Source organism: Dendropsophus ebraccatus, chromosome 11 (assembly GCF_027789765.1).
Source record: "Dendropsophus ebraccatus isolate aDenEbr1 chromosome 11, aDenEbr1.pat, whole genome shotgun sequence".
Lineage (NCBI taxonomy): Eukaryota > Metazoa > Chordata > Amphibia > Anura > Hylidae > Dendropsophus > Dendropsophus ebraccatus.
The window spans coordinates 57,230,316-57,247,586 of record NC_091464.1 but is presented as its reverse complement, the minus strand read 5'-3'; the positions used below and the strand labels follow the sequence as shown (position 1 = coordinate 57,247,586).

The 17,271-nt window shown below is 43.0% G+C and overlaps 1 protein-coding gene across 1 annotated transcript in view; it reads right to left on the bottom strand.

The window, feature by feature from the left end:
* Positions 1-16,532, bottom strand: part of LOC138767406 (hemicentin-1-like) — a 68,395-nt gene extending 51,863 nt beyond the window's left edge. Inside the window, exons 1-8 of the mRNA XM_069944907.1 lie at positions 16,415-16,532; positions 8,855-9,187; positions 8,434-8,625; positions 6,683-6,889; positions 6,137-6,181; positions 5,408-5,516; positions 4,707-4,782; positions 1,531-1,638 (exon numbers count right to left, since the gene is read on the bottom strand). Of these exons, the coding sequence (XP_069801008.1) occupies positions 1,531-1,638; positions 4,707-4,782; positions 5,408-5,516; positions 6,137-6,181; positions 6,683-6,889; positions 8,434-8,625; positions 8,855-9,187; positions 16,415-16,532 (1,188 nt within the window). The remainder of the gene's footprint in view (positions 1-1,530; positions 1,639-4,706; positions 4,783-5,407; positions 5,517-6,136; positions 6,182-6,682; positions 6,890-8,433; positions 8,626-8,854; positions 9,188-16,414) is intronic.
* Positions 16,533-17,271: the final 739 nt, after the last annotated feature.

Sequence of the window (17,271 nt, the reverse complement as noted above, 5' to 3'; positions counted from 1 at the left end):
AGATATGCATTAAAAGTAAAAAATGTATTAAAACATGTGTTCTACACATATGAAATAGGCACTTCACAACAGATCTAGGGTGTTGACCCTCTGATAGACTGGTATACTTAGGGATAGATTAGCCCAGATGTATAAAGATGAAACCAGACTTCAGAAAAATTTGCAATAAACAAGTATCTCTGTCTCAATCCAAGTCTCAAGCCTTGATCATGAGCCACTAAGCTGGTTAGCCATGCACAGAAAGTACTGGACGTTTGTCTCCAGTGAGCCTGCAAGCAAGAGGGATTGTGGGAAAGTGTGTGCAGTGTTGCATGGCAAAAGTAAGGCCCTAGGTCAGAGAGGAAACTAGCGGTAATCAGATCTATGGGGGAGAAAAATCTTACAGGGATGTAAGTTACTTTTCTAAAAACTGCACATTTGTATTTCATTACATATACTGTATGTGGTACACATCTGATTTTACTAACTATTCTTAAAGGAGAAGTCCAGCAAAAATTTTTATTAAAGTATTGTATTGCCCCCCAAAAGTTATACAAATCACCAATATACACTTATTACTTGAAATGCTTATAAAATGGATAAAATGGTGATGTCACGACCCAAATCCCAGAGCTGTGCGGGCTGTGGCTGCTGAAGAGGATGATAGCAGAGGCACACTAAGGGACACAGGGCACTGGAGCATCCCTCTGCCATCATCCTCTCCAGCAGCCACAGCCCGCACAGCTCTGGGAGTCTGGTTGTGACATCACCATTTTATCTAGGAAGTGACATCACCATGTTATCCAGGAAGTGAAGCCTTGATGCAGTAGTAAGTGCAGGGAAAAAAGAACTTTATGTGCATTTCCCGTAATAAGTCTATATTGGTAATTTGTATAACTTTTGGGGGGAAATACAATACTTTAATAAAAATTGTCGCCGGACTTTTCCTTTAATGACACAAAATATATGCTCAAAAGTGCATGATTTGATGAAGTGTGTTTTACCTATTTAAAAAGGGGATTGAATGACTCCAGGGTCTCCAAGTAGGCAATAAAACATTGCTTTACTAACAGGTGTAACAAGATGGTACAGAGGATATACGGAGCATTTTATTGATGCTGATACATCCAGCTTCTTTCGCTTCAATGGAACCAAGCTTCAAACCCCACAAACAAATTGAGGACAAAGGTGGTGCTGTTACTGGAGGAAAGTGGACATGTTTTTCTAAGCCTGGATAACCCCTTTAAAGTCTCTATGAATGGGAGAGAATCAGTATGGAAGTAATAAGTTAACAATTGTTTTCATGAAAATGTTTTCCTAAAGAAATAATCAATTCTCTAATGTGTATAGCCTCTCTCACAGATGATGCTTTGGAACAGAAGGATCCGATATGCTGAATATTCATGCCCGCTCCTTTAATTCTGCCACTAGGGGGTAAATGTCAATAGACCCACCTTCATTGTTATTTTATTTTACATCATTACAGTATTTCTCTACATCACTACTTATGGTATAAAGTAATACAGAGATATAGGTAGTAATATTACATACCTCCTCAGTGTAAGTAGGTGTGTAACTGTTATCTTCGGTTTTCCGCTGACCCTTTTTCATGGCTGACCCATTTCTGCGTGTCACGGTTCCAGAGTTCCCTGCTTTAATCTAAGAACCAATCATAATAGGTTTTATTTGTATAAACCATGTGCAATACACGTGAATATACAAAACTAGATATGAACTCAATTCAGAAAGAGTTAATATTGCTCCAATTTTTTTTTTATAAATCTCTTCATTTTAAGAACTCTGTACAGAAGCGGGGAAATCTGTGAATTACAATAGTCCCTACCGAGCAGCAAGGCATACACTAAGTGGTGAGCGTTGTTGTATACCATTACCTAGGAGTATAAGAGTATGTCTACTGTAACATTTCGATATCTATGATAAGTGTTGTTTATTCATATAATTTATTTTCATCTATGTGTCTTATATACAGATGTCTCCTCTTTTAAAGGGGATGTGCCATTCATCCTTGCTTGCATGATCAGTGGAGACCAACTGCCAGTACTTCCTGGAGATTACAGTCAAACTGAGCATGCCTGGCCCACCTCAGTGGGTGGTAACTAACTGAAACAGGTTATCAAAACAAGGCAGGCACATGGGGGATTAGTAAGTAGAACAATGAAGCACTTTGCCCCTCTGCCATTCTGTCTCGCACCCCCTCCTGATAGTGTGTAAGCTCATGCATGCGAGCAGGGACCTCACTCCTCATGTATGGACAATTATATGTATATCTCTGTAATGTATATTTTTTGTCTATGTATGTACCCCAGAATTGTAAAGTGCTACGCAATCTGTAGCTATATAAATAAAAATTATTATTATTATTATTATATATCTATACTCAGTTTGCTTAACCCTTTGAGGACCAGGCCCAGAATGACCCAGTGGACCGCGCAAATTTTGATCTTTGCCCTTTTGTTTTTTCCTCCTCCCCTTCTAACAGCTCTAGCACTTTCAGTTTTCTATCTACAGGGCCATGTAAGGGCTTGTTTTTTTTACAGGAATAGTTATATTTTGTAATGGCGTCTTTCCTTCTACCATAACATGTATGATGGAACCCCAAAGTTATTATTTATGAAGATATAAATTGGTGAAATCGTAAAAAAGAATGCAATATGGTAACGTTTGGGGGATTTCTGTGTCTACGTAATGCACTATATGGTAAAAGCGACATGATACCATTATTTTATAGGTCAGTCCGAACACAACCATATGCAGGTTACACAGATTCTCTAATGTTATATATTTTTTTTATGAAATCCTTTTTTTTGGCAATTAGTTATAATAAAATGGGCCTATTGTGACGCTTATAACGGTTTTATTTTTTCACCTATGGGGCTGTATGGGGTGTCATTTGATCACTTTTTATTATTTTTTTTATATATAATGTAACATAAAATTGCGTTCGCAATGACGCTTGTTATATTTTAATAGATCGGACAATTACGCACACTACGGTATATAATATGTTTATTAATTTATTTTTATATGTTTTATTTATATAATGGGAAAGGGAGGTGATTTAAGCTTTTATTGGGGATGGGGCTTTGGGGTAGTGTATTGGTGTTTTTAACTTTTTTTTTTTTACACATTTGAAGTCCCTTTGGGGGACTTTTACATTCAATACTTTACATTCTTCACTGATCATTGCTATGCCATAGGCATAGCATTGATCTGTGTCATTGGCGCTCTGCTCATTGAGCCTGCCTGTGCAGGCTCAGTGAACAGATCGCCGATCAGACCGCATGGAGGAAGGTAAGAGACCTCTAGCGGTCCGTTTTAACGATCGGGACACCTGATCGCGGCGTTTAAGGAGTTAATGACACGCTACAGCGCGATCGCTGCAGCCTGTCATTAACGGTGCAATCAGCAGCCAGCCCCCACCAGCTATGAAGCGCGCTTCCCTCCGGAGTGCGCTTCATAGCTCAGGACGTACCGGTACGTCCAGGGTCGTCTGAGCACAGACCTCCAGGGCGTACCGGTACGTCCTAGGTCATCTAGGGGTTAAAGAATACTTAACAAAGAAACATATCAAAAGTTTTTATTGGACAGGGTACAAGTGTTCAGACCTTGACTGATCAGTAGAGCGGGGACATGACCATGCTGCCATGTGCCCCCTCCACACTTGAGTCTATGACTCAAATGGACCTCATAAAATCGCATTAAAAGTCCCTCTAGGTCACATGACACGGAGCCCGGAATGATTGCATTGAGCATGGAACACTCCTTGTTTGTTCTCCTATTTGGTCAAAAGCTCTTTTTAATGACAGTGCCTATTTAACTGGGGGGACAGTGTAACAATCCTCATCTCTATATATCTCTAAATAAGTATACAGTCACGGAAGCCGAACTGTCATCATATCCATTAACGTGAATGATAGGAGCTGTATAATAACCATTAGTAACTGTAATGGGAGTCCCTTTGAGGAGAGCTTGTTTGGAACAGTCTATTTTCTATTGGTGACAGTGATCCCGCAGGAACACATGAGATTTCCAGAGTGGTTTCACACGATCACATTGGATAAAATGTCTAAATGAGGTAATAGTAGCTGAACTATGTATATAGGCCGACTATTGTAATGACTAATAAGAATAAAAGAAAAATCTGGCAGTGCTTCTTTAAATGGATTATTTCACAATTACTTACTCCAAAGTTTTTCAGCCCCTGCCCTATAAAACAACACCTGTCGTATAATACAACCCCTGACTTTGGAGAAGATTTTCCTGGGTTAAAAAGTAGTCTTATACGCAGGAAAATACTGTAAATATCAAATTTCTCTGTTCAATCACACACTGTATAATTGGAACAAAACAAACAAACAAAAAGTTTGTCTAGATATAGTATTTTGTTCATGAAAGTTCTGGAGTTCTTTACAGCATCCATACCTGCTATACAATACCTGTTAGTCTGTGTGATAGACTACAATAATCAGATTTACAGAATTTGGAACAGAAAACATTTGTCTTTCTAGTCTTGAACTTGAGAAGGGAAGGGGACAGCGAGTCGGAGTCTAGCTACTAAAAAGAACCATTTCATTGTAATACTCTAGATGGGGGGGGGGGGGGAGAAGTGGGGAAATAACAGCTTTTTAGGCACACATAGAAGCTGGACAGATGTTTGATCAGAGCCAAATGAAAGGAGAACAGCTAGCATTTCTTTTATAACTTACAGATGCTTGATGTGTCGGTGGAGTTGCAGAACCCGTCTCAGCTTTGTCATATTTCTTGGGGGAACTAGGCGGTTTCCTGTTATAAAACAAAACAGTAATACATGGGCTAAGGGGTTAAAGGGCAAATCCTGACAACTATAGGCTGCACAGTCTTCCTCTAAAATAATGTAGTCTAGTACGTCATTCCATAGAGCAGAAGAAAAGTATACTGACATATAGCATGTTAAAGTGAATGTACCATCTGGTGCTGGCGTGGGGGAGCCGTTGCCATGGTCCTTTTTTTATTCTAATGGAGCTGCGTCATAGAGGGGCGTGAGCTCCCTCCCACTGGGGGCAGGTCAGCCCGCCTCCAGTGCTTCTATCTCTGCCTGGTCCCCATGAATAGAATGGCGCCGCACACGGGAACTGGGTCGCGGTTCAAAAAAAGGACTGCGGTACCAGCTTGTTTACACAGGGAGATGTGAGTTCGATAATGATGGATTTCACACAAAAAACTTTATCAGCCGACATGCGTTTTTTTTCCTTTTCATCGGCCGATTATTGACCAAATAAGCATTTCTAGGAACACTGGTTCACGATAATTGGCCCATGTAAAAGGGTCCTTAGTCCTATATTTATTTGTTAAAGCACCCTTCATTCATATATGATAAGGGGTCAGCTAACAAATCCACCAAATAGTGCACTACATAGGTGTTACTTACCGCTTTAAGAAACAGAAAATAGCACCAATTGCCACACAGGCTATTAGTAATAAGGATAGAATTAGGATTCTGATCATGGTAGGTTCTAGATTTTTCTCATGACAGAGATCTAGGAAACAAAGCCGTAATTATAATCACAAACAAAAGAGCCCCAAGGAAAGTACAATGTGCAATGGGCCCTAAAGGAGCAAACAGAACCTTAAGGGCCTGTTCACATTATGGAATCGGCAACGAAATTCGGTGTGGAACCCTCACACGTGGATTTAGTGCTGAATCCTGCCTGCTATCTGTTTGAACAGGAGGGCTCGCGTGCCTTCACTCTCTGCGTTGACATCAACACTAACACCCTGACCATAACAGGAACTGCAAATTAGTTATAATCAAAGAACCTCATAACAGTGATACCAAACCTTCCACTTACCATCATCTTGTGGACTGCCAACCACTTTATCTACTTATTATAAGTGAAAAGAATATGTAATATTATAAATGGTGGATTTGTGCAGTTGAACAATAAGATCAGGTTCATATAGGGAGAATATTTATGGTGTGTTAATACCAGCAGCAGCTAAAGTCCCCCTGTAACCGCCATGTCATCATCTGAGGCACTGCATAGCGTCCAGATAGGGACAGGACTATCCATTGCCTCTTCTTCTTGCAAGTATCTCATACTCAAGCCCAGTGCATCATGGAACCAATGATAACACAGAGGTGATATATAATTCTTACCAGACTTTTCTTTTTCTTCAGCATGTACGTTGTTAGGCCCATTGTCTATAACAAAGGGAGAAAATACATTATTATACATAAATTTGCCCAAAATAAAAGAAAGAATGGTAAAGAAAGGGTGGCCATTCCCTTCAGGGCTATGTTCACAAACAGTAGATAATAAAAAGTGCTGATGCCAAAAATCTGGTGCAGTTTCCTCTATAAGGCTGGCTTATGTAACTCTTTCGAAATTTTCAATGTGTTTTATACACTATTGTGGTGAAAATTGTACATTTTTGGTAGGAAATAAAATCAGCCAATCGATGCTGCAGATCAGTCTAATGACGTTCCTCAGCAAGCCATTGTGATATACCTGGTGCATCCATAGACTGTGTGCACGTGTTGAGCCTTATTTTGAGCCCTAAATGATCTATTTGTTGATCACTATCTGACAACATGTAACGTTACTCGGGCACCAATCCTTTAGCTTACAGCTCTCTCTCTCTTCATATGGTTCAGTTGAGATTCATTTATCTATTGAATTTATCTATATCTGTCTATACTCACCTTTGTTGTATGATATATTACAGCGTATTTCCTTATCTTCAGGAAACGTTGACAGGGAGTGGTGCCGCTTGCTTGTCACTGTAATAAAATCACCTGTTATGTTCACCTTCTCTTCTTTACTTATAGGTTTTCCTTGATCATTCCAGGTTATTGTAGGAGTCTCTGTTCCAGATGCTTTACACTCTATGGTGAATATTTCATCCTCATCTATATCAAATCATTCAGAAAACAAAAAGTATAAAAAGTTTACGGTCAGTGCAGTCCTGAACCAAACCTAAGTGTTGTAGCCCCCAGGGAGCACAGATGTTGTGGCAGGGAGGACATAGCTGGTAATCCTCCGACCAGTCATGGTCAGTGTAACTCTGATCACAGTGACACAGTGTAGGTCTGGTCAAGGGCTTCTGCCCAAGGTTGCGATTTGTGGGCTGGCACATTGATTATGGGGCTACACTGTAGATGTTGGTGACTGAAGCTCCCCAGGGCATACCCAGATAATATGGTATTTGGGGTGCCTTTGATGGTGTAGTGCAAAAAGGAGAGCAGACATTTACATAAAATGTAACATAAAGAAGGCACAACTTCTTTAGTAGGCAAGCAAATTCTTCCACAACTAAAATAATTTGTCTAAGGTATCCCACTGACAAAACTAAAGAGTTCCTGGAACTGACAATCTATGCTCTTTCCTCAAAAGGCTTTACCCAAAAGCCTTTACCAACACTAAAACTGAACTTTCTAACTGTGAGGACCATGTTTTTTTTTTAGCTTGGAGACCACTTTATCATAGGCCTAGCGTAAAGCCAAGTAAGATCCTAGGATAATGCTATGAATGCATTAAAGCGACTCTGCACCCACAATCTGTGCCCCCCCCAACCACTTGTACCTTTGGATAGCTGCTTTTAATCCAAGATCTGTCCTGGGGTCCGTTCGGCAGGTGATGCAGTTATTGTCCTTAAAAACAACTTTTAAACTTGCAGCCGTGTGCCAAACTGGCGTGGCCAAGAGTGTCTGTGCCCTAACCTTGCACCACCTCTCCATCCCTCCTCCCCACCCTCTTCATCATTAGGAATGCCACTGGCAGAATTTTTCCTATTCCTCTGCAGTGAAAACTGCACAGGTGCCTTAACGATCCAGCCCATGTGTCGTGTTCTCACAGCTGATGAATAGGAGAAAATCTGCCTGGAGCATTCCTAATGATGAGGAAGGCGGGGAGGAGGGACAGAGAAGTGGTGCCAGCCTAATGCATAGTCATTCTAGGCCACGGCAGTTTGACACAGGGCTGCAAGTTTAAAAGTATTTTTTTATGACAATAACTGCATCACCTGCCGAACGGACCCAGGACAGGTCTTGGATTAAAAGCAGCTATCCGAAGGTGCAAGCGGCGGGCAGATTGTGGGTACAGAGTCACTTTAAACCTTGCTTGCAGCCATGTTTGCAATAAACACTGTGCACTTTATGGTATGGTTAGTGGTATACAGTATCATTATTTTGGTTTATGATACACCATAAGTAATAGGGGAAGGGGTGCATCAATTGAAGGTTTGGTCCAGGACACCCTTCCACCTAAGCCTGGCCTACTGATCCTCTACTTCTGATTGCCTCCACCCTTTTCTTTATTGGAACCAACTGGGATTATAACGAGTATAATGTCTCCATCCTAGAACAAGTGGAGGTGCTCATACACAAAAAACTCTGATCTTCTTCCAGATGGCCAGTATTGGCTGCAGTTTCCCATTAAATGTTATTTCTCTTACCTTGAAGGCTTCTCTTTCTCCTTGCCTCCTTTCGTAGCCGGAAGTTACACTCTGGATATGTGGTATCATTAAGCCATCTTCCTATTTGAATGGTGGCCCCTTGTGGATCTGAGTGCTCAGTGTTTATCTCTGGAGGTTTTAAAGTGACACTGAAGTCTGGTGGACTCTTACAGACCACTTCTTTGACATGATCTGGTTAACAAAAATAGAATAAAATGGAGTTTATTATCTGTAGTACACATGGGGTAAAATGTTTTCTGGAGCAGATGTATATGCCAAGAAATACTCCACTGGTAATATGTGTTCTGTAAGAAGGCAATGTACCACCTAGTGGATAGTGGACTTTGTTGTGTTTTGTGATCTGCAGTTTTTATTTTGCCCATATTTTATATTATTTTTTGTTTGTGTGTGTTGTACTTACTAAGTTTTTCTACGCAGATCTCTCCTTTCAGGGCTCCATTAGGATATATGTTGAAAATCGCTGTAAAACAGGCACCATCCTCTTTTTCCAACTGTGATACAGTGATGGACGATGTCCCTGGGTCTTTGGTTTGTGGAACAGAGAGGCGGTTCTCATATGCTGGGGAAATCTTAACTCCGAACCTCTTACTATGGGTCACCAGAGTGTCGTAAGAATTTTCCGTTCTCTTTTGCCAGGTGACTTGTACAATATCCAGATGAGATGAGATCTTACATGTCAGATCAGCGCTGCCTCCATTCCTTGTTACCGTACAATCTATCTTTGCCTCTACGCCTGAAAACAAGAAGTAATTGTCAGCATCAGGGTTAGAGATATGACAACTATACATTATATTGCAATATTTAGTGTAATCAGTGTTACATAGACTATATTGTATATCCAAAACTATGTGCACTCCGACCATCACACCCATAGCGCCTTGTTGGGGCCCCAGTACCAGTTCATGTTAGGACTGGGTGATAGAGGACCCTTAGCCTCAGACTAGACCCCTTAGCCTGTAATGTGAAAAACACAATTTTGTCAAAGATGTTTTGGCATAATCCAATCTAATGTGTTTAGTCAAATTTATTTAAATTGTCTAATAGCATAGTAAATGTGTCTTAAAAATAATGGTCTTTTAATTAGTCTAATAAATTCACCTGGTTCAGAGCAGACATAGCGATGCGCCAATATATGTGTCTTTTTAAAAAATTGAGCAGTTAATAAATTTAGATAAAAAAGAATTCTGGCGCACTTTCGATCTAATTAACAACAAAAAAATCTAATTCAAAAAGTTGCATCTAATTTGGATAGTCTTGTCTAAAAAAGCTTCATAAATTCATATTAGATTTACTTTGAGCGCAAACTAGATATATTAGACTAAAAACAGGCGCAATTAGTTTGATAAATGTCCCCCATAGTATACGCTCCGGCCAGGATCTCGCTCGCGGTGCCGTAGAAAACTGACATGTCAGTTTTCTGCGGTTGCTATTCAGTAAATAGCGCCCACAGAAAACCCTGTCTGTGCACACTATGGAGCCTCTCACGCCATAGTGTGAAGTGGGGAGTTCTGATGCGGGTGCGCCCGCATCAGAACTCTGCGGCACTAAAGATCATCCCGCCGGTACTGCAGTACCGGCCGGGATGATCTTTTCAGAGACCGGCCGTTCTGTGACCCGGCTGGGTCACGGAACAACTGGTCTCTTGCAATGTGGGAACATAGCCTTAAAGGAATTATTTGCCATAAAAGACAACCCCACCGCAGCTGCAGGTTTCTGGGCCCCCAGCTGTTTGCCACTGTCATCATTTTGACAATTCTGCTGATGTGTCGCTCCCACAGGAAATGGGCACTCAGCATAGACAGCACCATACTGCACTATACACTATGCTATCTATTCTGTCAGAATTATGACAGTGGCGGAGAGTGGGGGGGGGGGGGGGGGGGAGAAACCTGCAGCAGCAAAGATTTGCATGCTTGACACACAGCAGGTGATACTATGGCAGTATACAGTATAAGGGGCCCACAGAAGGTAATATTATGGCAGTATACAGGCACACATCAGGTGATATTATGGCAGTATACAGTACACAGGCACACATCAGGTGATATTGTGGCAGTATACAGGCACACAACAGGTGATATTATGACAGTATACAGGCACACATCAGGTGATATTATGGCCGTCGCATGCTGCCAGTTCTGGAACACACCACTGGAAAGCACCACTGGAATGCAGTGACGTCACTAAGATGGAAGTGCCCGACGGTACAGCCAGGGAACAGAGGATCATGGAAAGTATTAGATACAGAGGGCAGTCTGTATCTTTATCATTAGTTTTAGGAACACTTATAGTGACATAATAGGGACAGTAGTTACAGCAAATAGGTGATAGGTTCTCTTTAAGGGCTGGCGCAGACAGGTAATTATTCTATATGCTTCGGCAGAATTTTTTTAAACCTAATGTCGAAGTACCGCTTTATTTGGCAGACATCTGTGACCTTACACACTGACTTTTAAAGTGTCATTGTCATCATAGAAAACTTTGACACGTCAAAAGTTTTGATAGGTCCGGGTCTGAGTGTTCAGACTCGTACCAATCGCCAGAAAAAGCAGGGAGAGGACTGCACTGGTAGGCAACAGCTTCAGACAATGCACATTTAAAGCGTAGAGCCATAACAGACCTCACCAATACTGCCATACTGTGACTGGGTTACACAGCGACACCAGACCTGAATCCGCCATACTGTGACTGGATAACACCAACACAACAAACCTGACCAATACCGCCATACTGTGGCTGGATAACACCAACACAACAAACCTGACCAATACCACCATACTGTGACTGTAACACCGCCATACCAGACATGATCAATACCATTATACTGTGACTGGATAACACCAACATAGCAGACCTGACCAATACCGCCATACTGTGACTGGATAACACCGCCACACCAGACCTCACCAATACTGCCATATTGTGACTGGGTTACACAGCCACACCAGACCTGAATCCGCCATACTGTGACTGGATAACACCAACACAACAAACCTGACCAATACCGCCATACTGTGACTGGATAACACCAACACAACAAACCTGACCAATACCACCATACTGTGACTGTAACACCGCCATACCAGACATGATCAATACCATTATACTGTGATTGGATAACACCAACATAGCAGACCTGACCAATACCGCCATACTGTGACTGGATAACACTGCCACACCAGACCTGATACAACCATACCATATATCCAGCCTGCTACTGCACTTACTGTATATATATATATATATATATATATATATCCAGCCTGCTACTGCACTTACTGTACATATATATCCAGCCTGCCACTGCATGTACTGTATATATATATATATATATATATATATATATATATATATATGGTAAGTGCAGTGGCAGGCTGGAGATGCCAATGTTGCATATAACCAGGCTGTCTATTACACGGACAATGTTGCATATAACCAGGCTGTTTATAGCACTGACAATGTTGTATATAACCAGGCTCTGTATACAGTCTGATCACATGATGACATCTCAGTTTGGCTATTAGGTATTCAGAATGTTTAAAATTTTTAGTTTATTTCTAACCTACAATTTACATAAACAGTGCAGAACTGTCGGGATATATAGTGTATGTAGGGGTATATAGGGCTCCTGGCGATTTCCCCTTAAACAATAAAAACACAACGGCATAGATTTGCCTCCTGGGCGACCACCATATTAGACCTGACCAATACTGCTATACTGTGAATAGATAACACTGCCATACCAGACCTGACCAATACCACCATACTGTGACTGGATAGCACTGCCACACCAGACCTGACCAATACCGCCATACTGTGACTGGATAACACTGTCATACCAGACCTGACCAATACCACCATACTGTGACTGGATAGCACTGCCACACCAGACCTGACCAATACCGCCATACTGTGACTGGATAACACCGCCATACCAGACCTGACCAACACCACCATACTGTGACTGGATGACACTGCCATACCAGACCTGACCAATACCACCATACCGTGATTGGATAACACTGCCACACCAGACCTGACCAATACTACCATACACCCCTTCGAAAAGACACTAGATTTTCTGGCAAGTCTGAACAGGAGGTGGAAGACTAGAAAAATTAAAAAAAATAAAAAGTTGTTTTCTTCCCACTGCTCCCTGGTGCTGCCCCCATGCAAGGTGCTGCCCTAGGCAGACCACGAGTGCCTAATGGTAAATACGACCCTGCAGGTATACAGGACACTACAGGTATGCAGGACCCCAAAACTATACACTACAGGTATACAGGAACTCCACCAACTCCATACTACAGGTATACAGGACCCCAAACTATACACTACAGGTATACAGGACCTCCACCAACTATATACTACAGGTATATAAATTAGTATTTATTTAAACTATCTTTCTCCCACTACGCCATTGTTTAAAATTGTATGTATAAATTCACATAATGAACCTCTAAACACTATTTTACAACATGGTTATTGGATAAGGGTTTTACTCTAGTGCTTTATATAGGTATAATGCAGACTACGCGATCTCTGTGTGGTGCATAGTGAGGTGCACGGCTTTGAATTGACAACAAGTTGGGCTAATATGTAGTCCATGCCGGCGCGTATAATGTTATTTTGTCAGTATTTACTTGGTGTCAATAAAGTTGAACCATACACGTCATTGCCCACATCATCGGAGGGCGGTACCGCTATCACGCGCATGTGCAGTGGATGTTTGGTGACGCCGCGGCCATGTTGGAGGCACAGGTCGAGATCCACACTTAGCAAGAGGCATGGTCATTTATTTGCGGATATGGTAACTAATTTTCATTAATTACAAGTGCTATATGTATGTGTAGTAAGTCTTTGTACCTTTACCCTTGAGAAAGTCTCGTGACAGAGACGGAACGCGTGGGATTTCTTGGACCCTGACATGGACTCCCCCTCTGGTGATATTTGATTTATTCATTTGGCTCCCATATCTTTTTCTATCCCCTTTTTTTGTTATTATTTGTTGTTTTGTGTCCAAAGAGTTTAGTCATTTATACAGACATCATTGCTTACACTCTGACATTTTTACACCATTTTTATTGTGAGTCAATATCATTAGCCATAGGGGGGTCATAATATTTATACATGTCGGTATGTCCTGGCTCCATGTCCATTCAACATGGGCCTTTGTATGCTGTGGTTTTAATTGATTTTATTATGTATGTTTTGCACTTTGTAGTTTTTGTGTACTAATAAAATCTGTATTATTTTTCACTTTCACATACAGTCTATTCCATCATTTTTTCTGGGGACGTGCCACCCTTGTATGTGTGACATGGCTTTTTCTTTGTTTGTTGATTTATAGCCTGCTGCAGGCACAGCACACACACAGCTTGCTGCAGCCATAGCACACACCACACACACACAGCCTGCTGCATCCATAGCACACATACACACAGCCTGCTGCAGCCATAGTGTGAACACACACACCCAGCTGGCTGCAGCCATAGCACACATACACACAGCCTGCTGCAGCCATAGCACACACACATAGCCCGCTGTAGTCATAGCACACATACACACATCCTACTGCAGCCATAGCACACACAGCCTGCTGCGGCCATAGCATACACACACAGCCTGCTGTAGTCATAGCACACACACAGCCTACTGCAGCCATAGCACGTGCACACACACATACAGCTGCAGCCATAGAACACTGAAGAAAATCACACAATCTTCTCACAGAGAGAAACCACCACTGCTACACTACTTATGTCTTCTCCTCCTCTATATTACACTGCTGCTCATATACAGTCATCAGGCATCCAGGAAGAGAACAGCACAGATCTCCCCCCACACAATGGACTCTTCCAGCTCAGAAACAAACTGCCAAATAGTGACCGACAACTTTTCCATGACCACCCTTATGTAATAGGGCCAGTGTTCTATTACTGATATATTCCCCGACCACCCTTATCTAATAGGGCCAGTGTCCTATTACTGATATATTCCCTGACCCCCCTTATGTAATAGGGCCAGTGTTCTATTAGAATGTTGCTCACAATATATATTCATGAGCAAAACTTGTAAAATTTATATCAAAATTCAATTCTACATTTTTTAAAGATTTTTTAAAGCTGGAGTCGGAGTCTGTACATTTTTTTCCGACTCCAACTCCGACTCCGACTCCAGCCAAAGCTAGCAACGACTCCAACTCCAGCCAAAACTAGCTCCAACTCCGACTCCACGACTTCGACTCCACAGCCCTGCCCCCAACTATACAGTACAGGTATACAGGACCTCTACCAGCTATACACTGCAGGTATACAGTATTTCCCAAACTATACAGTACAGGTATACAGCCCCCACCCCCAATTATACACTACTGGTATACAGGACCTCCCTCAACTATACACTACAGGTATACAGCCCCCCCCCAACTACACACTACAGGTATACAGGACCCCCTCAACTATACACTACAGGTATACAGCCCCCCCAACTATACACTACAGGTATACAGCCCCCCCAACTATACACTACAGGTATACAGGATGGATGTTTAAAATTTTTAGTTTATTTCTAATGTGCATAAGCTACAATTTACATAAACAGTGCAGAACTGTCGGGTATATAGGGGCATATAGAGCTACTGGTGATTTACCCTTAAACAAAAAAAAAAACAAGGACATAGATTGGCCTCCTGGGCACCTTAGAATAAATCTAATTAACACACTGACACTTTATACCCGGGCAGCGCCGGGTACATTTTCTAGTATATATATATATACTAGAATACTAGAATATATATATATACACACAGTGGTACCTCGGTTTTCAAACTGCTCGGTTCTCAAACTGCTTGGAACTTAAACTGTATTTTCAAGGAAAGTTTGCTTTGGTTCTCAAATACTTTTCGGGCCCCCAGTCTTGAAATACTTGGTATCTGAACGCTTTTGCGAGCGTGGATGGTGGGTTGTCCCTGGTGGGTTTAGCACTGGTGAGGCTTTACATACAGTACATGACTGTTTAAGACTTCTAGAGTGCATATACAGTACAGTAGCAGGGCCTTCTTACCCATTGGGCATGGTAGGCGGCTGCCCGGGGGCCCTTGCGTCCTAGGGGGCCCCTGCCCGCTGTGACATACTCGTATTTTTTCGCTTTATAAGACGGACTTTTTTTTCCTCCCAGAGTGGGAGGAAAAACTAAGTGCGTCCTATAAAGCGAAGACGGCTCCCAAGCAGTGCCGAGCACCGCAAGGAAGCCGTCCCACCCGCCCCCACTATTGCCGCTCACTATGCATATGCATAGTAAGAGTCCCTGAGCAACCCCCTCCGCCCGCCCCTTCTATTGCCGCTCAGCTGAGCCGATCAGAACCCCAGGAAAGTGCAATGAGCAGCGCGCTCCCGTCATCCTCCGAGCACAGGCAGTGGGGTACAGAGACGCTGCCTGTGTCCCGGATGTGTTGTGCAGCCAGGGCCGGCGTTAAGGGGGGGCAAGCAGGGCAAATGCCCAGGGCCCCCATCCCCCAGGGGCCCCTACCGCAGTTACAGTGGAGAGGAGAGCACAAACAGCATCCTGCAGCGTCTGGCAGTGATCCCTGGCTGCTGCTATCAGGGGTTATGCAGAGGCTGCAGAACGCTGGGCTCGGTGTCTGCTCCCCCTCCCCATCCCTCCTCTTACTGCACATGACTTCTTCCTCTGGTGTGGAGCTGTCGGGACGATGGAGGAGAGGGCTGCCAGGTGAGGATGACAGCCTACTGCTGCTGCAAGGAACATGAGGGGGATTCACCACTACACCCAGCATGCTAGAGGGAGTAAGTATACTGTATATGTAGTGTGTAATGTGTATGAATGCTATGTGTATAATGCAGGGCCGTTTCTAGGTAATTTGGACTACAGGGCGAATCTTGCTAAAAGGGCCCCCCCCCCCCCCGCAAAAAAAAAAAAAAAAAGTAATTCCGTGACTTACAGGTGACGTCTTTTTGGATCTGAGGCGTCATTTCTCTTTTCCTTTCCTTCTGGCCCAGACCTCCATGATGATTTCTTCCAGCTACAATTCGTCTCTTCTGAACCTGCCAGACAAACATCTTGGCCCGGACTTTAACAACAACTTCCACTTTTTTGTGTCATGTGCAGTGAAGTCAGTAGGTATGTGGGTTGCCCCCTGTATGTAGGATCCCCTGCTGTGCCCCCATATAGTAATAATCCCCCTGTGCTTCCCCCCATAGTAATAATCCCTCCCTGTGCTTTGCCCCATAGTAATAATCCCCGCTGTGCTCCCCCCATAGTAATAATCCCCTGTGCTCTATCCCCATAGTAATAATCCCCCCCTGTGCTCCCCACATAGTAATAATCCCCCTGTGCTCTATCCCCACAGTAATAATCCCCCCTGTGCTCTATCCCCATAGTAATAATCCCCCCTGTGCTTCCCCCTATAGTTATAATCCCCTCTTTGCCCCCCAATAGTAATAATCCCCCAGTGCCCCCCATAGTAACATTCCCCCTTGTGCTCCCCCTTATAGTAATAATCCCCCCAGTGTTCCCCCTTATAGTACTAATCCCCCTGTGCAGTACAGGTAGTAATAGCCCCATACAGGATAGCCTTCCCCCCGTGTAGCCCCCATAGTATATCCCTCCCCCCAAGTAGCCCCCATAGTATAGCCCTCCCCCTGAGTAGCCCCCCATAGTATAGCTCTCCCCCCAAGTAGCCCCCCATAGTATAGCTCTCCCCCTGAGTAGCCCCCCATAGTATAGCTCTCCCCCCGAGTAGCCCCCCCCATCCAAATAGCCCCCCATAGTATAGCCCTCCCCCCATGTAGCCTCCCC